General features: G+C 47.5%; 1 protein-coding gene across 1 annotated transcript in view; it reads left to right on the forward strand.

The window, feature by feature from the left end:
* Window positions 1-26,121, forward strand: part of RTTN (rotatin) — a 2,784,523-nt gene that overhangs the window by 315,102 nt on the left and 2,443,300 nt on the right. The window contains exon 8 of the mRNA XM_069620779.1: window positions 8,020-8,170. Coding sequence (XP_069476880.1) covers window positions 8,020-8,170 — 151 coding nt within the window. The remainder of the gene's footprint in view (window positions 1-8,019; window positions 8,171-26,121) is intronic.

The raw sequence follows: 26,121 nt of genomic DNA on the forward strand, positions 1-26,121 counted from the left end.
CCCCGGATGTTGCATTTATCACTGAAACTCACCTAATAGGTACCACCAGCGTTTTGTTTTCTCCAGGAAATCCAACTACCCCACACACATAACTAGCAGGGTTCTCCAGAGAAGTTCTGATCCTCCTACACAAGCAGGTCCCATTTAAGACCAAAAGAGTGAGAATGGACCCTTGGGGCAGGATCGTGATGGCACTCTGGGAGATGTGGGGGGAGACCTGGGGCTGCATTGCAGTGTACACAACCCCCACGCTGACGGCGGAGCTCCAAGCCATAATGCTAGAGGAACGGGCGGACTCGTGGGCAATTGGTGGGGACTTTAATGAGGTCATGGAAATCGCGCAGGATAGAACACAGGGGCAACAGGGTCGTAGACACCCCGACCAAGCTGTGCTCCTTCGCAGACGCAATGGGGCTATCTGACACATTGAGGACAATCCACACATCAGAGAAGGGCTATTCGTTCTGCTCCAATGCGCATAGATCCCTCTCCAGACTTGACTATATCTTCACCCCAAAGAACATGGCCCACCTACTAATATCCGCAGAATTCCTGGCAAGAGGATCACGGATCACTCCCCCCTATTGATCAAACTTAAAGGGATACAACATGAGCAGGATCCCACCTGGCCTCTAAGTGCCTCCTATCTGGGGATACCGGAAATAATGGAAGGGCTCACTAATAAAACGTCTGAATACTTCGACCTAAATGAAGAGGCGGTTGCCTGCCCAACCGTGCAGTGGGAAGCATACAAAACTGTCCTGCGGGGGAGGCAATTTCCTTGGTAGCTGCTCACAGAAAACGGCACAATGAAGCAATCATTGAAGCGGAGACCCAAGTAACCCGCTGGGAAGAACTGCTGGAAGCGGGAACCAGTGAGGCACAAGATGCCCTAGTGACAGCCCAGGCAATCCTGAAAGACAGGGCCCTAGACAAAGCCCGAACTGCCCAGCGGCAAGTTCGAAGCCAGATATATGAGCGGGGAGACGAGGCTGGCAAGACTCCGGCCTGGTTAGAACGACGGGAACAGAGTAAAGAGCAAGTACGGGCCATTCAAACCCAGGAGGGGGAAATGCTAACAGGCGACTCCGATATCGTGGAGGCCTTTGCCAACTATTATGAAAAACTATACTCCCCACCAAAAGAGATTCTCACACCAAGCGCCCCACACTTTCTAGATCTAATCGCGATCCCCCAACTCTCCAGACCACAAACGGAAAAACTAGACATTGACATCACTGAAGAAGAAATCTGGGAAGCTCTATTACAGCTACAGACAGGGAAGACCCCTCGCCCCAATGGCGTCCCAGTGGAGATTTGGAAGCGATTGAGCGGAACCACAAAACGCATGCATAGCATGTTCCTCTGCAGCATAGAACAAGGCCACCTCCCCCCAGACCTCAGGAAAACAAACCTAGTAGTCACCCCCAAAGCAGGGAAACCCCCAGAATGCTGTGCCTCGTACAGACCCATATCATTAATTAACAGGGAAGCTAAAATACTAGCCAGAGCCCTGGCAAACATGCTGCTCGGGGGGATCGGGTCTCTGGTCCACCCGGATCAGTGCGGTTTCATGCCGGACCAATCTACACAAATGAACCTCTGCAGAATCCGGGTGGCCCTAGACCGGGCAGTTGAGATCCCAGACCCGCTGGCCCTCCTTGCGGTCGATTTTGAAAAGGCCTTTGATTCGGTGGGATGGAACGCCCTATGGGATATAATGGAGCATATGAGATTTGGGCATTACTTTGTCATGGGTCAAACTTCTTTACACCCTCCCCGTAGCATCTTTGCGGGTCAATGGAAAATCATCCCGGACATTCCCGCTGGGTCAGGGGACTAGATAGGGCTGCCCCTTCTCGCCCCTGCTATTTCTTCTCGACATCGAGCCTTTGGCAATCAGGCTACGTACAGATACACAATGGACGGGGTTCGTCTGGCCAACGGGGGTGAGGAACGCATCTCACTATATGCGGATGATCTCCTGATTTACCTGAGCAAGCCAACAACCTCCTGCCTGATAGTAACCAGGACTCTGGAGGAATACCAACACTTCGGGGGACATTGCGTAAACACACAAAAAACAATATACTTCTCTGTTCAATGGGGAGACAAAGCGATCCCAGAACCCTGCCCATACTCTATCTCGATACTGGGCTTTACCTACCTGGGTATACAGATAAGTGCAAGACCAAGCCACTTCCTCAAACTGAACTTACACTCGATAATGGAAAAATTCGAGAATGACGTCTCCCACTGGCAATCTCTCCCACTTTCACTACTGGGCAGGGTGGCACTATTTAGCATGTTGTCACCCCTGAGATTTCTATATGTCCTCCAAATTGCCCCACTCCCAATTCCGGCTGCCACATTCACAGACATCGATAAGTCCCTACGCACGTTGCTCTGGGGAGGGAAACAGCCCCGCAATGCCCTTCAAACACTCCGCCGGTCGGTGAGGGAGGGGGGCATAGGACTACCCGATATCCGCATATATTAATGGGCTGCACAGGCAGGGGTGGCAAACGAATGGCTGCATGGGGACCCAACGCTCCCACACATCCGGGTCGAAATAACAGACACTGGCCTCCCGCCGCTCCTACACATACTGTACGATGACAATAAGAATCTGGAGGGGGTCCCCAGGGGGTCCCTTCACATCCGTCGAATTTGGAAGGAAATCCATAGACACATTGGCTGGGAGGGCAAACCAACCCTCACCCAACCCTTATGGCACACCGCACACCTTTCTGAAATTCATCGAATGGGCCACTTTGACACCTGGGAGAGAAGAGGGATATCCACACTGGCAGATATTGTTCACGAGGGACGGCTAAGAGACTTCGAAGCGTTGAATACAACACACAGATTAATGCCCATGGACCGTTTTAGTTATCTCCAATTTACACACGCTATCAGTGCCCAATTTCAGAGCCTCACTGACATACCCGCATGCCCCCCTCTGGAGGCAAATACCCTCCCACACCGGATCTCCTCCAAGGTAATTTCCACCCTCTATCAGGTGATCAACTCCTTTGGTTCTAGGGAACTCTCACACCTTAGAGGAAAATGGGAGCAAGACCTGGGGACATTAGAAGCAGAAGAATGGGTGGAGGCATTAATGTCCCCGTGAGAGATTGGCATAGATGCAAAAATCAGATTGATACAACTCCGAATCCTACACACATCTTACTACTCCAGAACACAAATATCTAGATGGGTGGGGGGAGAGACGATGGTACGACCTGCCTCCTCTGCTACAGGGCAGAGGGCACCTTCTACCATATGATCTTCCCTAGTGTCTCCCCCCACCTTTCCCCTCCACCCCTCTTCCTCTCTCCTCTTCCGCCACTTACTCTATGGTGCGCTCTGTTTCTCCTATCTTTTCAAACTGCTTCTCTATCGACTATCCTGCTCTCCTCACTATGTCTGGTAGGAAGTTCAAAAAGGATATCCTGGTCTCCAACCTGGGCCTCCCTATCGCTGACACCTATACCAGTGTTTCCTTCAGACAGACCCTCACCGACATCCTCTTTGTCGTTCCCTCGCCTGACCTATGGACTCTTCATATGGTCTGTGCTCTTTCCTTTCTCTTCTTCTCCCATTAATGGTGGTACCCGTTGGGAGGCCCTCCTGGCCCCCTTTCACTCCTCCGAGTTCATAATTAATGTTTACCTGAATGGCACTGTCTTGGTCCAAGGCCCTCAGGCCAACCTTCTCCTCTTTTGATAGATGCTTCCTGCGCCTCATCAATTTCCTTTCTTCTACTTCTGTCCCTTCTCTTACTTCTTCGGCTCTCTTGCCTCCACCCTCTGCCTCCTCCTTGGCTACCTTGCCCCTCCACCACCACCTTCTGCCAACCCTCGGGCTTCTTCTACACCTCCGCAGGGCATACCTCTGATTTGTACCCCTCCCCGGAAGTCTTTCAAGTTTGGCAACCTTCTCCATATTGCCACTCTCATCTCTTGCTCAGCTGTCAAACACGCCTCTAACATCTACCGCCTCCTGGAAGAACTTGATCTCAATGTGCTTGGTCTCACAGCAACATGGTTCACGGGCAGCTCTATCGCAAGATTTGGCACTCTCCTCCCTGATGGCTACAAGATCCTCTCCATGCCCAGATCCAACCGCTCCGAAGGGGGTGTAGCCTTGATCTTCCCGGAGTGGATTCCTACCTCTGTCATTCCTATGCAGGCCTACTCCTCTTTCAAATGACTTGTCTGCAGGCTCTCTCTCTCTCTGACCACTCAACTTCTTGGAGACTTTAACATTAACCTGGATGTTTCCTGTCCCTCCTGTGGACTCTTTTGCCACCTCTGCGACTCTCTCTTTCTATTCTCCCCTCTGGCCAGACTCACTCTGCAGGGCACACTCTGGATGTTCCGATCTCCTCAGACCTCTCCCTCTCTATCCCCCTCACCGCTCCTCTATCCTGGAGTGATCACTTTCTCCTTTCCTCCCATCTCTCCCTCTCTACCCCTCAGGCCTAGCCAACTCTAGCACTGCCACCTACCTTCTCGGTCATCCGACCCATGAAGCATGTGTCAGTTGAGGCTTTCGCCGCCACTTTCTCTCCCCCTCCTCCGGCTGACTCACATCCTCACACGACCCTTTCCATGCTCCACACTTCTATCTCCGATACTCTTGATGTTCTTGCCCCTGGCATGAGGATCTGTTTGAAGCCCAAAGCCAAGTGCAACTTCTGGGATAACTCTGACCTCGTCTCCCTTAAATGTAAGTGCAGGGTGGCTGAGAGGAAATGGCTAGTTTCTCGCGCATTCTCTGACAAACTGGCCTGCCACCTGCTCCAAAGGCAATACCGACTGTTCGCACTAAGAGCCCACATCCAAGCCCGCGTCTCTGCGGCATCTAACAACTCGACCAAACTCATTAAAATCTGCAAGAAGCTGGCCAATCCGGCTGCAGTCTCTACCTCACATGTCCCCTCCCAGGCCCTCTGCACAGCCCTGGCTTCTCATTTCATCTCTAAAACCCAGGGCATCCTGACCTCCCTCTCATCCTCTCCTCTACCTCTGGCCCCCCTGTGGCCACCTCTCCTCCCTCTTGCTCTTCCTTTCCTCTGTTCTCCCCTGACGAGGTTTCTAGACAAGACCGATCTATGAAAGTCTCATCAAAACATGTTCTTCCCTGTTCTTCCAAAACCATCAAGGACCACATTGACACCATTGCTACTGCCCTGGCTGAATTCGGCACCACTCCTTTGCCACTGGAGCCTTCCCTTCCCCGTGAAGTTGCTGTTGTGCACCCTCTTCTCAAGAAACCTTCAGCTGACCCCTCCTGCCCACCTAACTATCGCCCAATCTCCATCACTCCTTTCCTGTGCAAGCTTCTGCAAAAGCTCACCATCTCCGAGCTTAATGTTCACACTGAATCTGCTGGTTGTCTCCATGACCATTGGTCTGGCTTCAGAGCAGCCAGAAGCACGGAAACTGCGCTCCTGAACATCCGTGAAGACCTGCTCTCTAACCTTGATTCTAATCTCCCCTCAGTACTCGTCTTACTCGATCTCCCTTCTGCCTTTGGCACCGTCAACCATGCCATTCTGCACAACCGTCTCTGTGATAACCTGGATATCGCTGATCAGGCTCTGGCCTGGTTGACGACTTTCCTCTCTGATCGACCCTCCCAGGTTTCTTTCTTCGATCTCACTCTCTACCTATGGTGTTCCCCAGGGTTCTAACCTTTCTCACTGGCTTTTCAACCAATACCTGGCACCTCTCGCCCACTGCATTGCCGCTCACTGCTCCAACTTTCAGTGCTATGCGGATGACACCCAGCTTGTTTTCAGGCTCCCCTTTGCCACCTCTTCTCGTTTTCTCATCTGTGACTGACTGTCTGCTATCCAGGAGTCGTGTGCCGCCAACGATCTCTGCCTTAATGCCAGTAAGACAGAGATTCTCCTCATCGGCACACCTGCACCCTCCTTTCTTGTCACTCTCTGGCCGGCCTACCTTGGCCCTCTTCCTGCTCCCACCTGTGAGGCTAAGAATCTCTGGGTCATCTTCATCTCCACACTCTCCTTTTCTCCTCACATCTCTGACGTCTCTAAGAAGTCAAACTACCAACTGCCCCTCCTCAGAGGTATTCTTCCTTTCCTCTCCTTCCCCCAGAAGCTCATTGTCTCTAGAGCTCTAGTTCTCTCTAGGCTGGACTACTGCAACAGCCTCTTTCTAAATCTGTCTGCTTCTACTCTCCGCCCTCTGCAACTCATGAAGAACAGGTCTGCGAGATTTGTCCTTGGCCTCAAGCCTAGGTATTGTATCTCTCCAGCACTGAAATCTCTGCAGTGGCTCCCACTGGCTGCAAGGATTTAGTTCAAGACACTCTGCATGGTCCACAAGGCCTTCTGTGGCCTGGGTTCTCAATACCTCCAACTCTCTCTTCATAAATACCTTCCTACTCGAGCTCTTCGCTCCCCACCTCCAACTCCCTCAGGGTCAGTCGCTTCTCCAAGCAACGACTTGATGGTAGATCTTTCTTCAGCTGAGGCCTCCCTCTGGAACAGCCTCCCTGCCTCTCTGAAACTTGAGGCGAACCATCTCCGGTTCCGGAAGCACTTAAAGACCTTCCTCTTTGCTTCTGCCTTCTCTCTAACTCTCCCCTGCTGATTTCTTTGTCTGATACTGCACTGGTCACCTGGCTACCCTTTGATTTCGGGCCCAGGTCCCTGCCTGCTCAGTTGAACACCCGCACTGCCTCCTGGAAACCCTTGGACTTGGGTCTGTATCTGTAACCCTAGAGCCCCCCCCTACTTGCACTTTCTGGACACCTGCTGTCTGCACTTACCCTTGCACCTGCCACCTGCACTTCTTATTGTTTTGAGCCCATGTATAGAATTGCCCCTTCCCTTTTCCCCTGGCACTTTTCCTCTCCCCTGCACTTGCGCGATCTCAATGTCACTTGGCCTAGTAAGAGCGTTGTCTCTGTCCTCCCTCTGTTCCCCCTTCCTTGTCTCGTCGTGCCTTGAAACACTTGTGTATAGGCACGTTACAAATCATTAATCAAATCATATCATGGCAGCCACAACAATGTGCATGGCCGTTTATGCCTTTTTCCTGGTTATGGGTTCCATCTACAATACCTAAAACCACACCAGACCCGAAAACAAAGATGTTCCATAGGCCACCACCTTGGCATCTTGTTGATGCATTTGTAATACTGGTATGTGATGGTACTGGACAAAGGCCTGGTTAATTAAGTTACTCTGCTCCTGGGCCCACTCATGTGTTTAACATATATTGTTAAATCTGCAAACCGATGTAGACAATCAATAGGCTATTGCTTTGACTTAGGGAGAGAGTAGAAATCCATTCCAGCAAACGGGTGAGCTAGGGATGGTTGATGCATGGTATCCTTTTTTTTTTTTTTTAAACCTGAAACCTTGAGGACGCAACACAATTTGCACAATTGCAGAGGGAGTAACCTGCAATACAGGTCTAGGGCATGTTGATTTATTTTGGTTTACTCTCTAGAGGAGAAGGAACAATGGACTGTTTGGTTTCCATTGGCTCATCACGGGTGACTGGCCTGGTGGTTAAAAAACATTTTTTTTTTAATTAAAAAATAAAACGGTGGGATTGGTTGAGGTTTCCTGTCCCTTCTTTTGTTTTCGGAGTTCAGAGTCATTGGCCAATATGAAAGAATGCACTTGAAGTCTAGAGGACCTTGCTTTATGAGCAAGCTTGTATCAAAGCTCTTCTTTGACCTGGTCCAGCAGATGTCTTGTGTCGCATCATTGTGTAAATACCTTCCGATGCTGCAATGATGCACTGTAAGAGATCTTTTCCCCAGACCATTGTTGCAGAATACGTAAATGATTCTCATTTGTTTGAGTCTAAAATGTTTTGAAAGCCTTGTAGATTTTAAGCATGCAACGTTTGGTGGTATCAACGGAGTGGCTCAGAGCATGGTGTTGTCCTCTAGGTATGTTCATTAGCTTTTCAGTAAGGAAAAGCTTTATTTGCTGCAATGTGGGGTCATTTTTTCTTTGTTTTGCAGTCTCTTCTCTCACTGATGAAGTTGGCGTTTGGAAGAGACGAAAAACACTATTTAGCACTTGAAGCTGTGTCTTGCCTCTCTCAGTTGTGCACCTGCTTGAGAAACAGGCTGAACTTTCACAGAGATCCAAATTTCTTTTGCAATAAGCAAGGTATTGTGCTTTTGTTTTTATATAGTGTTAAACCCAGTGGATACTCAAGTATTAAACGTTATAGGCAGTATGTGGGGGAAATTAAATTGAGATAGAAAAATCTGTACAGGGTCCCACTTTGTTGCCTCTGTGGTTTTTGCAGTAATCAAAAGCAGTATAGTTCATGACGTTTGACAAAGTTCCAGCACTGTTTGATGTTTGCCTTCAGTTGCTGGCATCGGGAATCTAAGAATGGACCTTATGCTACTCTTGAGCTGAAACATAATTAACAGACTTCGACGAAAAGAACAGGGACTGTGCCTATGTCAACATAGCGAAAAGGAAAGGAGCACTTCGTAAGGCAATACGAATCCTACAACGTAACCACAAGTGGACATTCGAGGGAAAACAAAGAGATGTTTCCACTCTGCACACTCAGTAAAAAAAACAGGTTTTGAAATCATAAAATATGTCTGAATAATACCAACTGGAGATTCCATTTCACATTATTAAAGACAAACGATAGGCGGAAGTTCTGGCATAGCTATCGAATGCACTTATCAGGCGACACTCCCTTGGTTCTCAACCCCATATCGGAAGAAACATGGGTGAATTACATCATCAATAATTATGTTGCCCTTCTCTGCGATAGAGACAGCTAAATGTACCTATCAAGTAAACCGAGCACAGAGAGTTTCAAGGAAATAGATATTTTACTGGCTATCAGAAAAATTAAGGGATCCCATGCACCTGGACCTGATCGCCTAGCTAATGTCTTTAAAAACAATTCAACACATTGGGCTCAGGTATTAGCAGTGGTCTTTGCCAGAATCCTAGAAACGGGAACCACTCCTTCCAGCTGGAAAGAATCAATAATCATTGCAGTATTTAGGAAGGGAAGTAGGACAGATCCATCGAATTACAGATGTTTAGCATTGATGAACTTGAGCTATAAAATCTTTGCTGGGTTAATCTTGCATAAATTCAATCTCTGGGTAAAAAAAACAAGGCCTATTGCCTAACTTCCAGACTGGATTAGTTTTTTTTAGCAATATACAGGACCAGCATTGTGCCGTGTATCCTCTATGGTCCGAAGTCCCTTCCATTGAAAATGATAACCTGGTTTGATCGTCTTGAAAGCAAATAGTTACTTTCTATACTTGCCTTTATTACAAGCTTCATGGTTAATAGGCTGAGTTGTTTTTTTGCACTCAGCAAGGATAAAAGTGAGAGAAATACACTACTATACTTCTTTGCAAAAAATGAAAGTAACAATGAGCATATTTCGTTATGCCAGGATCTAAAGAAGACAGTGATGATTCACCTAGAAATGTGATCTTGCCCTGCCAGCCAAATTCTCTTTCCCCACATTCTCTAAACTTTGGCATGGGATCGCACAGAAAACCTAGGTAAATTGTCTCATAAGAAAATATATCAACAGTATACTAAGCAGGGCTTCCCTAAGGGGGTGCCATGCTCTTATCTATTGAAACTCTGTACGAGTGATCTGAGACGATTTATTAGTTACCTACGGCTCAACATCCTACCAACACTGGACTGCACTGGCGAATGGAGCGGTATAGGTAAAGAGATAATGTTATGTTACTTTGCATTTGTATAGCGCCTTATGTATCATTGGTATGATCTCAAAGCGCTGGTAGGTTTCACGCCCTTGGGAACCGTAGTTCAAGTCCATAGAGAGTGTTGTACGGTGCGTGGGTGCACCGGATATGTGTGTAGCTGGTGTAGTTGTTGGATGATGGCTGCTTCCTAGCGATGGGTGTGGTGCTGAGGAAATCAGTTTGATGTGTTCAGTCTGGTGGGTGGACACCTAGACTGGGTTCTGGCTGTGTTAGGCCTGGGGAACGCCTATGCAAACAGCTAGCTGGAATGTGCTCAGCTAGCTGCGTTTTATTAGGGTGATGAGGTGATCATGGAGTCGTGTTCGTATGTGAACAGCTAGGCCGAATTAACGGGTATAGCTGTGTTCTGGTTGAATGATGATGTGTAGTAGAGTCGGCGTAGGGGTGTGATGTGGTGGTTATCAGTATAAGCGCCTGAGACCAGGCACGTGAGCAGGACAGTGGGGATGTACATAGCGACATACGGATATATAGCGACACGATGGATATAGGTATATATGGGATACAGATATATATGGGGATACAGGTAGATATATAAAGGGGATACGATATATGGCAACATCATGGTGAACAGGTGATAGGAGTGAGCCAAGGTGCAGCTGAAAGACAATGAGTGCCAAGTTCTATTCGTTTTAATACCATCAAATACAGAATTGAAGCCCAAATCACACGTGACCAAGTTGAAGATGAAAGTAGACCTGAGCAGATGACGTCAAGGCAGGCAGATGAGAGTATACCCATACTCGCAAATATTCTCAGGAGTTCTGAAGACTACAAGCCCATGTTCAAAGGCTAGACACTGCCACCTGTGTGGTCTTTCAATTGAGAATAGTAGACATCTACTTCCTGCATGTAATATACTACAAGAATAATATGTACTGTTGAGGTATATTTGTACATGCCATCTCAAGGTTTGATTCAGATCAATTCTGAAGTACCCTCCAAGGAGGGAAGCCTCTGGTAATCACTGCAGAGGTCTTTCACATTTGGAAGGAGATTATTGAAGAAAGTCATTTTTAACAGATACATTAAGGATCTAGGTAACCCTATTTTTAGATGTTTTAGTGTAAGAGATGAATTATGAACATGCTTGATTGATTTTGCTAATATTTTGATTGTTTTTGATTGTTTGGGTTAGATTTTGGCTGTTTTCTGAGTTGTTTATGTTAATTAATGATGAAATATTGATTTTGTATTTTTAATTTACATTTTTTGATATGCTAATATAGTGCTGAAGTTTTTATGTTTTTAACCAAAATGCACTTAATTAAAATAAATAAATAATTTACTGGTAGGCTTATGTTCTGGCTTGGCGTTTTCAGTGGCCCCTGGTACTTTGACCTCACTAAACAAGCAGCTATTGCATGTTTATTTTCTTGCACAGTTGTCTGATTCCAAGTTAGGATGTAAAATATAAATAGAAGGAAATTACATTTGTCCATCATGAGAACTTTATTAATATTGATAAACACTGGCTAGGTCTGCCTAGGAGTGGAATCCTGTGACACGTTTTTGATGGTGTTGTTTTAATTTCCAAAACCAATTAAGAAATAGAATGCCTATCTGGGTAATTGTTTAATTTTCTAAACATCTGTATTTGGCAACATTTGATAAATCCTTTTTTTCTCACTACAAGTATTTAGAGTACAAATACCATCCAGTAGTTACTTAATAGCTGATGATCTGATGTCGCAAATGCTTTGGAAGTCTGAGGAGCTAGCTGTGGCCTACCTCTGTACAATTATCCATTACCTACATTGAACCACCCTCAACGACCGTTGTTCGTAGTAGAAATGGCATAATTCAACCTATTCTTACTTCCTGTTCACTTTCCTCCCTTCTAATGGAGATCTTCCAAGGAATGGGGACGCGACCAGGGTCTGTTGCCAAGCAGCAGAATTTTCATTTGATGGAACTTTCCACGTGCATGCATGTGCAAGGTCAACTCCCTGCATGGGTCCTTCATTGTGCCCTGCCCAACCCCTTTTTCAGAATGCGATTGGAATGGACCTCTTCTGAATGCTGTGTGACTTGCACCTAAATTGTAAAGAGTGGTCCTCTGCACCTATGCCAAATGTATCAAGTTATGCGGGTTGCCAACCTGCGCAACCTATTTTAGTTTGTCTCCGTGCCCTGCACACGTGCAACACCCTTCCACACAGTTAACTTCAGCGGAGGCTCGCACACTTCCAGTTGACTTCTGCACAGGAAATCTGCAACTTCGAAGAAGTAAGATTGAAGGTAAGTGAACCTTTTTCTTTCCAGCGGCACATCACGCAAGGGATGCCTTAAAAAGGCGTCACTTGTCAAGAGCGGCCACACAGACCCTATTTCATCAAAACATAAATCTACCAGCCTACGGTCCGAGGCTCCTTGGGGACTCCTGCTGTACCCAGTTCTTGTACCTCATTAAGCTACAGGCTGGTAACGGGTAAACACTTTTTGACAGAGACATGCCAACCGGGCATACTTTGTATATAAAGCAAGGGAGGCATGAGACTTGCCCTTGCTAGGGAAGGACTTTTATCAGAACAGAGATCAGTTTGTAGGCCCTGTATGGGGCTCAACCGGCTATTTACTGGGATACTTCGCAAGATCAAACTGCCCCCCATTGAGGTGCTGGAAAAAGAACAGACCCGCAGTCTGGTGTCCAAACACGTGGGTTTTACCAAACTTTCACGTTTGGATTCTGTGAAGTATGGCTGAACCATGCAAGACCAGGCCTAATTAGGAGCAGACGAGACCCGTCTCTGCCACCCAGAGACTGCAGCCTTAAAAGAGCCGGTAGGAGACCTTCAGGACATGTTGGACTCCGTTGCAGGAAGTTTCTGCCCCATATATCCCTACAAGGGAATGGAAACTGCAAAGCAATGTTGGCACACCCTCTGCTTCAGCCATGTTGTCTTCCAGTCTGCCCACATGAACTCTGTGGGTTCAATGGTTGGCTCCAGTTCAAGAACCACTCTGAGTTTTCCATTTTGGCCACAGCTAGTCCTGCATCCAGATCCATGGAGTTTTCTTGAACCCTGATCTTACAACACACAATCACTGCCACAAAATTCCATCTGTTGAATGGTGGTAAGTCAGAGAACCCTCCCAGGGCCCGGCAGAGGTGTCTATCAGGGTTTGTTTGCACAGGTTTGACTGGACCCAACGTGAGGGCTGACTTCAAGGATATTATGTTGAAGATACTGGCTCAGTCTTCCGTTGCATCTCAGCCCGAAGAGACAGGCCCAATGGATGCCAATGTCCTTCCTCTCCGCTATCTTTTTCTCTACCTGTGGTGTTCCCCAGCGGTCTAACCTCTCTCACTGGCTGTTAAACCAATACCTGGCACTCCTTGCCCACCGCATTGCCGCTCTCGGCCCAACTTCCAGTGCTATGCGGATGACACTCTGCTCATTTTCAGGCTACCCTTGGTCTCCTCCTCTCCTTACCTCATCTCTGACTGTCTGCTATCCAGGAGTGGTGTGCTGCCACTTACCTCTGCCTTAATGCCAGTAAGGCAGAGATTCGCCTCATCAGCACACCCGCTCCCTCCTTCCCTTCAGCTCTCTGGCCAGCTTCTCTTGGCCCTCTTCCTGCTCCCACCTGCAAGGCAAAAAACCTCACGGTCATCTTCGACTCCACACTCTTCTTCTTTCCTCACATCTCTGACGTCTCTAAGAAGTCACACCACCACCTACACCTCCTCAGAGGTATTATTCCTTTCCCCCAGAAGCTCACTGTTCCACAGCTCTGGTTCTCTCTAGGCTGGGCTATTGCAACAGCCTCTTTCTAAATCTGCCTGCTTCTACTCTCCGCCCTATGCAACTTATTCAGAACAGGACTGCAAGACTTGTCCTTGGCTTCAAGCCCAGGGATCGTATCGCTCCAGGATTGAAATCTCTGCACTGGCTCCCAGTGGCTGTGAGGATTAGGTTTAAAACCCTCTGCATCGTCCACAAGGCTTTCTGAGGACCTGGGGCCTCAATACCTTCAACTCTCTCTTCCTAAATATCTTCCTTCTCGAGTTCTTCGCTCATCCGTCTCCAACTCCCTCAGGGTCAGTCGTTTCTCCAAGCTACGAGTTGGTGGTAGATCTCTTTCCACAGCTGGGGACTCTGTCTGGAACAGCCTCCCTGTCTCCCTTAAACTTGAGGAGAACCATCTCCGGTTCCGGAAGCACCTCAAAACCTTTCTCTTTGCTTCTGCTTTTTCTCCTCCTCTCCTCTGCTGACCACCTGGCTGTAACCGGAACTGCATTGGCTACTTGGACACCCTCCAATCTCGGGCCCAGGTCCTCCCCACACCAGCGTCTCACACCTGCACTGCCCACCTGGCAACCCCCACACTTGGGGACTTTCTGTATCCCTACAGTCCCCCTACCAGCCCTCGACACCTGTTGTCCGCACTTACCCATGCACTTGCCACATGCTGGCCGTTACTTTACTTATCTTTTACCATGTACTGCACTGTCCCTGCCCCCTTCCCATGCACTTGCGCGATCTAAATGACACCTTGCCTAGTAGGATCATTGTCCAGTCCTCCCTGTGTTCTCCCTCCCTTGCCTCGTCGCGCCTTGAAACACTTGTGTATAGGCGTGCTATAAATGCCATATCTTTCAAAATGATGCAGGTAATTCGATCTCAGAAAGGGTGACCTGCCAACCATGTCCCCCTTTCCTAAACAAATTAACAAGGGGGGTCCTGGGAGCCCCTCTGCCAGACATTAGTCCTGGTTACAAGAGACTTACCCAGAGTCTTTAGCTCACTATCTTTCACAGAGAAGAAATATCCCAAACATATCAGTCTTTGTCCTGCCCTGGGGCAGTCCAGCACCGAAATGCTAGGCAATTCTCCTCTGAACAAGAGTACCAACAGAAACCCCAGACACATGTTTCGGTCTGGTTGGACCTCATCAGTAGGGTGGATCTGTGCCTCTCTAAGAATAGTGAGCAAGGGGTCCACGTCTGGATTCCCGGGAGGATAGCACAGCGGCAGCATGCGCGTCTTGGAAGCAAGACGACACAAAGCAACAACAGGTTCGATCCCCGGGTCCGCGCTTAGAAACCTCCGAGTGTTTAAGCGCGTTATAAATACGTAACTAAGACAAAGATCTTAATCTGTGTTTCCTCTGTAACAGCGCCTCGATGCCTCATGGGCTGCAAGTGCGCTTAACAAATGCAAATAAATAAAACTTTGGGTGAGACCCAAAGTTACTTGAATATGCAAATTAACAAGGGGGGTTCCTGGGAATAGTGAGCTAAAGACTCTGGGTAAGTCTCTCGCAACCAGGACTAATGTCTGGCAGAGAGACTCCCAGGACCCCCCTTGTCAATTTGCATATTTAACTTTGGGTCTCACCCTAAGTTACTAGGGGAATCCAGACGTGGACCCCTTGTTCACTATTCTTAGAGAGGCACAGCTCCTCCCTACTGATGAGGTCCAACCAGACCGAAACACGTGTCTGGGGATGCTGTTGGTACTCTTGTTCAGAGGAGAATTGCCTAGCATTTCGGTGCTGGACTGCCCCAGGGCAGGACAAAGACTGATATGTTTAGGATATTTCTTCTCTGTGAAAGATAGTGAGCTAAAGACTCTGGGTAAGTCTCTCGCAACCAGGACTAATGTCTGGCAGAGAGACTCCCAGGACCCCCCTTGTCAATTTGCCCTTTTCCTAAACTCCATGCCAAAAGCATAGTGTACACCTGTGCCCTGCTGGATAGGTACCATTTATCTGCAGGACCTGCGCTCCCGTGGCACAGAGCAGATTCAGGGCTCACAGGTGCCCTCTTGACAGCTGCAGTTACCACCAGTTCTCTTCAGCATAGGGGCTGCATGTAGCACATGCACCCCTGTGCTCAAAATCACATAACTATGTGAGTTATTATCCTGCTAGCAGTTAAATATAAACCATACCAGATTTTAGGTTTAGGTGGCTAGTATCTCATAATTATATAAGCCGCATGATTATGATATTGTACATGTGTCAGCACTGTTAGGAGAAAACTGCAATCAAAGAGCACAACCATCCCAAAAGGACTAGCCTCAAACCAGGGTTCTGCATTCCAAAGTGGCCTTTGATGCTATTGACAAGGGAAGGGGTGAAGTTCATGTAGATGGGGAGCTCGGACAAGCTGGAGGAAGGTCCAACCATCTTGTTTTCTCTCTAGAGTTCTCTTCCTTCCTGTCTGCCCCCACTTACTTTAACACAAATCACTTTGGATATGATGTCAGAAGGCAAAGTCCACTTGTTCCATGGATTGGGCCCCTAAAACAGGCTTGTTTTAGTCCAATAACATGTGGGCTGTTGCCTTTAAAAGGAGGTCTCCCACTCCTTCTCTGATTCACCTCTGCACTTCAATCATTGAAGAATATTTTTTGTTGGATCCTATTGGGAGAGCAGTCCTTTCCAAAGTCCTCCAGTTATGAAGTGAAGACTGGTTACCCAAGGCATAGGCAAGCTCTGCTCCCTAGCCGTCCCCAGGGAATATTGGGATGACCTGCTACTTGAGCAAGACCTCCATCTCTGCCAGACATACTGGTACCTATGCCCTCACCATGATGAAGGACCCCTGCAGGTTTGTGCCAGCCTTCGCTGGGTTTGGGAGCCCGAGATCAAGGACTACTCTTGCCCAACAAACCCTTGAGTTGGACTTGCAACACTTGAGAGCCAGGATCCTTGCAATTTCATCATCAAACCGCTGCAAACTGTGATTTGAGCATGTTCAAACAAACAAGACCCTCCGGATCAGCTTTTGGCAGTCACTGGCTTTCTAACCGCTGTGCTGTACATTTGTTTGCCACTTTTTCAGCTGAGCGCGTCGTTGCTTTGGTTCGAACAAAGAAAACCGCCATTCGAACCTCCAGCCTTTTTTTCAGCGATACAGTTGAATCGTCCAAGGTATTTTTTCTGAACTGTGACTTTCAAGCACAGCATTGAGCTGACTTGGCTTGCGCATCGTGAAATCCGCCCATATGCTGTCGAACCATGGCCGTCAAACCTTTACCGTCAAACCGGACCTGGTGATTTCCATGATCCACAACACTTTGAACTGAAGCAACCTTCGGTTCGACCTCAACTTGACATCTGCTTGCCCTCCGGTCTGCCGCATTCGAGACCAAATCGAACTTCCAGCTCAGCAAAATGATTGTCTGATAACTGCACTAACAGTGGGTTACAAAAGTTCATGCAGGCAGAGTGATGAGCAGGCATGATGAGGCGACGAGAGGTCTCATGTTAGCCCTGAGGGAGCACAGCGAGCAACAAACCTTTGCGCTCACACCAACGAACGACATGTCGGAAGGCACGTCAAGAATGAGAAGCCACACGCACGCACGCACGCACGCATTCACGCACGCGCGCGCGCGCAAGGAGCAGAGTGCTAGAGTAATGCTTCCTCTAGCATCCCCACAACCCCAGCGTTACTCAGACATGATCCGGCGAGAGCGCGTATTCTCGCACAACCAGCGTCTCGACGTTGCAGAGCAACCTCGAAAGAGTAGCCGCTGCAACGTGAATGTGTCAGCACAGAAAGGGAGCAATATCCAATGTGCCCTTTTCGTTAAGGGGACAAGCAGAAATGTTGCATTGCAGCTTGAACGAGTCAGGACTATAAGTAAAAGACACAAGTAGAACAAACATTTGATTTAGGTACACGTAGGATAATAAGGTTAAGATCACAAAGGTTGAAAAGGGACAAGGAAAAGTAAGACACTGCAGCAGCTGAGGCAGGCAAGATAACCTGTCAAGACATACCTAAGATTCAGGAACCTGTGAATATAAAGGAATGTGTCATGCAAGGAGTGCCACCTCCAAGTTTCTTTTTTCCCTCTCAAGGGAAACCCGCCATACAATGGAAGAAGTGGAAAATGTGTTTTGAGCACTGTGCAAGCAGTGCAAGACAAAAACTATGCAAGTGAGCGAAAAAATCATTATTCCTGCATTGCTCAGAAGATTATGCATTGCTCAGGAGATTATGGTCCGTAACAATTCGAGAATCTACCTACACTGACTCAGTTCATGACAAATGGTCTAAATGAATGTGAGTTTGATAGCAATATGGAAGAGAGACTCATGGATCAGTTCATGTTGGAAGGTAAAGAAGACAAAGCGAGAGAAGTATGGGCTAAAGGGAATCCAACATTAGACGAAGTAATAATTACCACGGAGGTAGAACATACCAGCAAATGTTTTCAAGAACTGGAGTAAGGATAAGTAAACTTGGAGATGAAGTGAACCCAATCCCGAAATCACTACAGAAGTGCTAGCTATACAAAGCAAAAACCCTGAAAAGATGCAACAAAGTGCAACGCAATGAGAAGGATGACGGGAGAAAACACTTCCAATGGGGACGTTTTTCCCACATCAACTAGCAATTTATGTCTAGCCCCTAAAGTGTTTTGCAAAATTTGCAACAAAAGATGGCATTTCGCTAAATGCTGCAGAATTGCTAATCATACAACAGATTTTGCAGAGGGACCCATGTTGGGAACTACATAAAAGTACTTTTGTTGTGGAGGGTGCCAAGAGAGTGGCAAACCAAGCTTTAATCATGGAAGATGAACCGGTTTATACAGAAAAGCCCACGGCAACCTTATGTTTTTAGAGATGCTTATTGATCCGGGTGCGAAGTACACTCTTATGGCGTTCCAATGTTTGCTCGAAGAATAGAACCTATGGCTGGAGAAGAATTAATCTAATAGGTTGGTTCTGGGCAAGTTTGAAATTCAAGGATCGAATAGCCAAAGGTTAAAGTTAGGTTTCAACAATAAGCATCTCTGCTGCTCAGTCGGTAGCATCAGAAATTTTAGAAATCAAATTGGATTTTAGCGGTGAGGAAGCTGTATTCATATTTGAAGCTTTGGGCGGAGATATGAACCTACGATGGGTGCATTTGGTGGTCAATGATGGTGTTTCAAAGGATTTGAACATGTAATAAGGTTAAAGGAAGATCAGTACCAATAGTACAGAAAGTCTGAAACACACCTCTGAAAGAGAAGAAGTAAAGAAAATTACAGACGATGGAAGAACAAGGAGTCCTAGAAAGAGTGGAGGCATCTGAATGGGTGTCTCCCCCTTGGCAGTGGTCAGGAAAACAAATGGAAAACGTAGACTCTGCATATGCTTAAGAGCTCTCAACAATTGTGTTGGGCATGATCGACATCTGATTTCTAACATAATGGAATTACTGAGCACAATAAAAGAGGCAGAGTTGTTTTCCACTTTAGACTTAAAGTCATTGTACCACCAGATGAAAAGTGAAAAAAATGTGACAGCAATGCATGCAAATGGCTTTTTAGACAGAGTTTTGTAACTTTTTTTATTTAGGTTTATTGGTAAAGATAACCCAAGTTAATGCAAAAGTAGCATCATAATCAGAATAAAACAGAACAATTAAAATGCACAAAAATATATTTCACATACATTTGACTTCTAAAATACATCCTAAAATTCATATTCATTTTGCAACTTCTTGATGAAATTTCTAAAAACCAACATATATAAATCGATCAATTTTAAGATTGTGTTTTGTAATTAACAGTTCCATTTTAGGTTTGTACCTGAATAAAGTTGTGCCCAGAATTGATCCGTTTGTAAATTTTTTCAAAACCGTAATCGTTCTGCTATTGCCTTCGCTGTAAAGCATTTCCTATTGAGGACATGATGTTAGCAAGTGGCGAGCAAATTCAATGTCACTATTAAATATGCAATACATTCTTTGCCTGTCGAGGATGCTTATCCAAGCCCCACAGCGTTCAAAAGTTGGCAGTTGATCAAAACGCATCCTCATTATAAAACTATGTGCTTTGGAGTTGCGTACTTTATAAATATAGTTCATGGGGACACCAGCTGGAAATCCTTGAGTAATATACTTAGGAAAGGTGCACTTATTAGATAAGTGCTCAATATTGTGCATTCTGTCCCACTCTTTGCTTTCTTTATGCACTCTTTAATATCCAGACCAATATTAGTTGGATACTCTGCTACAAACCCTATTTCATCATGAAACCTTTTGCTATCTTGTAGCCATTGCCCCAAAATGCCGAATGGAGCATCTAGGCTCAATATTTTATCAAAACCGTAATGTTATTTTGGTTCCGACAATGTTCTACTATCTAAAATAATATATACTAAGACAAGTTTTGCACCGAGTATGCATAGTAATGAAGCCCGGCTCGTTACATATGGCTTCAACAGGAGTACTCATTGAGATTCCCAAAGTATTTCCCCATAGTTTGCCTTCGAGCAATCTTAGCCAGCCCAACACTTTGTCTAAAAGTATTTCAAGGCTGTATAAATTACAAACGACAATAAAGGCATTAACGATTTTAAGCAGGAAGATTCCAAGATGGCGGATAGAGGAAGGTGGATGTGATAGTCCGAGCTCTGTCCTCGAGCAGCTGCGCAGCAACCTATGCAACCCCTGGTGGTTCAACAGTAGCCGCAACCCTCTCTCATACAGCAGTGCACCGTGAGCTCTGACAGCCACAGGCCCTGCGTGGCGCTGCACTAGCAAGGCGCGCCGGGGCAGCGGGGTCCGCCAACCCCGTCCGACTGCAGAAATTGGGCCCGGCCCCAGGGACTAGGCAGGAGCAGCGGGGAGCCACCACCCCACACCCCTGGGGAGGAGGAGAATAATTACGGCCTGGAGCAAATGGTAAGGGGCAGTGGGGGAGGGGTGCCTGGGGGCTGAACCAGAATGCTAGGTGCTGCTGTGGCTTGTGCACTGACTGGCTGGGCCCCCACCCAGACTGTTGGAGCAGCTGGCTGCGGCAGTGGAGCTGGTCCTGCGGGAATACTGCAGCAGCCCACCTACTCGGAGCAGGCAGTGTAAGGAGCAAGGACAAGGCCTTCCCGGGGGCCAGCAGAGTTGAGGTTGGCATACGCATCCGCCCACCCCCTTCCACTCATTGGGGGCACATCACAGCAGGAGGCCCAAGCGCTGCGGCAGGCTTCAGAAGACAGAAAAAAGTCTTCAACAAGCAGAGGGGGTGAGGAGAGATATTGCGTGTGCACCTCTGGAGAATTTAGAGCAGAGACCCTTTGAGTGGACCACTGCTTTCACCACGTCCACACCCCTCTGTCAGTCACAAGCCCTAAATCACAATCTCACCAAGAGCACCCCTTTAACCGGTCCTCAAGAGGGCACCTTGCAACAGTGCTGGGGCAAGGAACCACCAGCCAGCTCACAAACCCAATTAAACCACGCAGGGGACGGGGCGCATCCAGACAGCGGCACCATGTCTATGAGCAAAACAGATCTGGAGTCCTGTTTCAATGACTTCCAGGATACATTGACAGCCTTGTCTGAGACTCAGTTCTCATGTTCACAATGTAGGTGAAATAAGCAATGCAAGACCTGAAAAAAGATGTTCCGTCTCTGGAAGAAAGGACCAACACTTCCAAAAGAGCCCTACAGGAGATGGCAGAAGACTCCAGCAAAGACGGAAGAAACACTGGAAGATGTGGTCCCACTCTCCCACAATCTGGAGATCAAGTCAGAAGATTTAGAAAATAGATCTAGGAGGTCTAACGTTTGCATTTGAAATGTACCAGAGGAAGTGGCAGACAAAGATCTGAAAGAAACAGCGCAGCAGGTCTTTGCGAATCTGTTGGGGGTCTCAAAGGAGGCAGATATACTTATAGGCAGGATCCACAGAACTGTCCCCAAAAGAAACAAAGCGGGGGCCCGACCTAGGGACATTGTGGCAGCGATCACATTGTACAATCTTAAGGAGCGCATCCTCAGAGAAGCATGTAGAACGGGACCAATCACCCTCAATGGCTCTGAAATCCAACTGTTATCAGGATCTCGCCTAAGCGACACTACAAAAGCGCAGGGCGGGGCGGCCTGTGGTACGGGTGCTAGCGGGCAACCAAATTAGATATACATGGGATTTGCCCTTTGTTCTCATGGGCGCCAACATAGAATAACTACCTTCGCGGAGGGGGCCCAGATTGTGCACCTTAATGAGGAGTATGAGGGCGCAAATGACACGAGAATGGTCGGCGAAATACAGAGGAAAAGAGCATGGGAATGGACGCAAGTAACTAGAGGTAGTCGAAAGGGGCTGCGCCCATGCAGTAGCCTCAGGGACATTCCTGCGCTGGAAAAGCCAACTGCTGCACCAAAATGAGGAAGGGGATAAGAAGGTTCAGTCAACAGTAACATCTAAGGAGCTGCATGAGTAGGCGCAGCTGAGGTGGAAAAGACTGTCCCGCTGGAAACCACTTGGAATTACAAAGGGGGTTTTAGGATACCCCACCAGTTGTCCCTGGAACCAGAGGTGGTCAAAGCTGCGGGAAAAATGCCCAGTATACTCTAAGGACTTTGACCCACGCCAGGGAGTTGGAGAAGGGGGGGCGAGCGAGGGGCAGGGGTAGGGGGCATGGGGTTTGGTTGGGTGGGGGCGACGTTGGTGTGCGATATGTTACAGAATATGGCCCATAACCTGGGATGGACACATTCAAGCTCCTAACACCTAAAAGGGGGCTTAATTCCCACGCTAAGTTTAGAAATGTCAATCAGTTCCTCCAGTCCAAGAAACCAGACATCGCCTTACAAAAGACACACATTAGAAAACTTGATAGGCACAAATACCAAATGAGACCCTATCCTCGGCTATATCAAGTGAATGCCACAGGGAAGGTGGCAGGGGTACTGATTGCAGTTTGCGCAGGGCTGTCAACACGGGTTGTGGGATAAAGAGGGAAGGTATCTGCTTCTAACACTGCAAATAGGTGTCGACACTCACAGTGGCAATGCTCTACGCCCCTGGCCACCCCTCACACCTCACTCTACGCAATTCATCTAGAGCCATTTCCTAGCAAAATAAGATCCCTCGGGGCAATACGGGGGATCCCATTTTGGGGTGCGGAACATAAAGTAATGGCATTTTCCAATGATCTGCTCCTCACCCTCACGGATCCGGAACACACGCTTCCTGTGGTTATTCGTGAAATTAACTAATTTCCTTTGGTGCCAGGGTTAAAGGTAAACATCTCTAAATCGGAAATTCTCAATTTGTCGGTAACGGGGACTCCCTAACAAAGGCGAAACAATGGACCTCCTTCCGCTGGGCACTGGAGGGCATAATATTCCTGGGTGTGATGATTATAAAAACACTGGAGGAGCTATGTGGGGTGTATTACCGCTCACTACTAGACGCTATTAACCTACAATTACGTAAATGGGACCCTCTGAATATTTATTGGCTTGGGCGAATCAATACCATCAAGATGGTAGTCCTGCCCGGAGTTCTCTATTTCCAGGCACTCCTGGTGGTTGTCCCTGTGAAACGTAGGGATATTCTACCACTTGGACCCTGAGAATCCTCTATTCGGGTGGATCCATACCGTGGGGGTGGACCAGTGCGGGAGGATCACGCGGGTAAGGGAGTCTAATGGGAATACCCTAGACGACGCAGGGTATCCCCCTCTCACCCCATCCTCAACCACACAACCCCTGTCTTTTTGAGGTATTTTCAAACACACATCTCCCCTCCCTGCCCCCCCCATTTATGCAAAATACTGAGAAGAGGAGGCAACCTGGATGGGGGGAAAAGATTACCAGTGAAAAACCCATTAAGACACAGAAGACCGACTACAACACTCTGACAGCAGGCTGCCCCCTTAATGAAGTCTGGCAGACCCAACCCTAATCTCACACCTGCTACCCATTAACATCGCACAGGTGTATAAAGGGAAGCTGCTGGGGAGGAAAGGTCCGATGCAGTTGGGAGAGCAAGAGGGAGGCTGCAAAGCTGAAACTGGCAGAGGATCCCTCTTCAAATCCAAAAACACCAAAAGCAAGCTGGGAAGATTGTCTGGAGCTGAGAAACCAAGAGGCTGGGAGTTGTCAGGTGAACCCAGAGGAGGACAGTATGCAGCGACGCTGCCCCGGTGAGAAGGAAGGGCTGCAGCATGTCACAGGAGCCGTGCCTCCTAAATGTTGGACTCAGGCAACCAGGACCTTGCTGTTGAGGTCCTGACAATTGCTTGTTCTCTTGAGGCTAGTGCCGACCCCAAAGATGTAGAGGGGCAGGTGGTGAGACCATGACCTCATTCCCACGCCAAAGGACGGAGTTGCTGATCTCGCAACGCTGCCTGGTGAATCTGATCAAAAGAGAAAGTGAGAGAGACTCGGGAGCAAGTGGGAACCGGAGCGCATGAGGGAAGGCACCAGGTAAAGCGGGCAAGTGGCCCGAACCCAAAAAGGAAGCTAAAGGTTTATGAAAAGTGCATTATGGGACATGAAGTCCAAAGACTTTTAAACCTTGTAAATTAAGTTGGTCTGAGCCCAGCGGAGGGAGATCAGCTGAGAACTTTTTGTTAAAGCAAGTTTTAGATGAATTAAAATTGGTACGAGCCCGGCGGAGGGAGGCTAATTTAACATTGTGTTAAAGAGATTTGAGCCCGACTGAGGGGGATACGAGATCTAGTGATACCGGAAAGATAATAAGAGCCGAAGTAACAGCGTGACCCTGTGTGAGTGAATACGATCGGACGTCTCTGTAAAATGAAAGCAAAGTCCCTAAAGTGAAGGGAAGCAATGTGAACATTGACAAGCAAAAAAAACTAAAAGCCAAAACAGGGACATCATTAAGAGGAGGAAAAGTAAATGGAATCCCTAAGGAGGCTTGTTTGAAACGGAACTGAATGCAAAGTAAAAGGAATTGATCTCAAGAAATACAAGTACCAGAATGCAGCAAATGCAGCAGTGTCGGAGTGGTCATGCATGGGATTAAAGCAAAATCCTGTGCACATTCAAAGGTCTCTGCCATTAAAGCAAAATGAATCTGGAAGTAAGAAGGTTGGGGAAGGATATCCCGTTTCAATTGTGTAAACCTGATACTTTAAACTTTAAATATTATTTTTGGTCTCCATGGCATTCTACGAATATCAGACCTTCAAGGGGAAAGAGACTTTGTCGCACAAGGCCGTGGTGTGTTCTGAACTGCAGCCTTGTGCTGGAGAAGCCAAAGCGTGTGCTAAGCTAAGTGTGTGCCGCCTTGCCCTCTGCCGAAAAAGGCCTGAACATCCTGACATCATTTTGTGAACACTTCTTTCTAACACTGTGTACCACACGATTTGTATTTAGAGGTAAGGATTGGTAATAGGTTTATTAGTATAGGCCGTTTTATCTGACAAGCCACTACTAGGACTGCGTTATTATTATTTGATGGTCGTAGCTTGCTCCCATCTATAGATTTAAGATTAGATGAGCGTTTTTCCAACTCTTTTTGAAGTTTAACAAACACGCTTGAACTGTGGTCACTTGTGTTTGTCTTACTGTTGATACCATGCCTTTCTTGCATACCTTGCACCTTTTTTGAGACCTCAGCAAAGGACTCAACGTTTATATGGAATAATAGGACCCCACGGGTGGCACTGAATACTTCGAGGAGCTCCGTAACCAACGGGGGGGGCTATGCCTCCTGAATTTGCATGCCTACTACATGGCGGCCCAATTACGGGTCATAAGAGGGGCTCACCGGGGATATAGAGAAAATCTGGGCAAAAATGGACAAGGTAGTCTCAGGCGTGCCCCTCGGCAGGGTCCATTGGCATAGCAAGGCTGACAGACTTCAAAACATTCACAGTAGTACTATCATGGGTCTGTTGACAAACACATGAAATAAATTTGCAAAAAATCATGGGATTACATCCTTCCCTTCCCACTTTAATCCCCCCCCTTCCACAATCCCCAATTTACCCGAGGAATGGCCCAGGGGGCCTTCCTATGATCGAAAGCGGCGGGGTGCGTAAAAATGGGGGATAGTTTCCACAGTGGGGAGATAAAATTGTTTGGGTCATGTACAACCGATCTGGGGCTTGGGGAATGGGACAGGCTGCAGAACCTCTAGTTGAGACACTGGCTGATGAATCCCTCCAACAAACGAGCATACACAAGACACCTCACGCCGTTCCAGAGATACCTCATTACTAGCCTGGGAGATAAGGACTTAGTATCGGCTATCTAAATGTTTAGTCGACAGCGCCCCAGAGGCATGGAAGGCATACATGAAGAGGTGGGAGATAACCCCAGGTGGAGCCATAGAGATGGAAGACTGGGAGAGGCTGTGGAGGGAGGTCCCCAAGCTCACACAGGCTATTCAGACACAGGAGATATGGTACAAGGTTAGGATTCAATGGCACTATACCCCTGTGTGCCTACACACATTTAGCCCCAATTCGTCCCAATACTGCTGGCGTGAATGTGGGGAGCTGGGCGACTGGGTCCATATATGGTGGAGCTGCCTGATGATATCCAAGTACTAGGTCTCAGTTAACAATAACAGGAGGAAGGTCTTCGGGGAAGGGATCCACAGCTACAGCAGGACA

This window comes from Ambystoma mexicanum, chromosome 5q, assembly GCF_040938575.1.
Source record: "Ambystoma mexicanum isolate Mex_15411 chromosome 5q, UKY_AmexF1_1, whole genome shotgun sequence".
Taxonomy (NCBI): Eukaryota; Metazoa; Chordata; class Amphibia; order Caudata; family Ambystomatidae; genus Ambystoma; species Ambystoma mexicanum.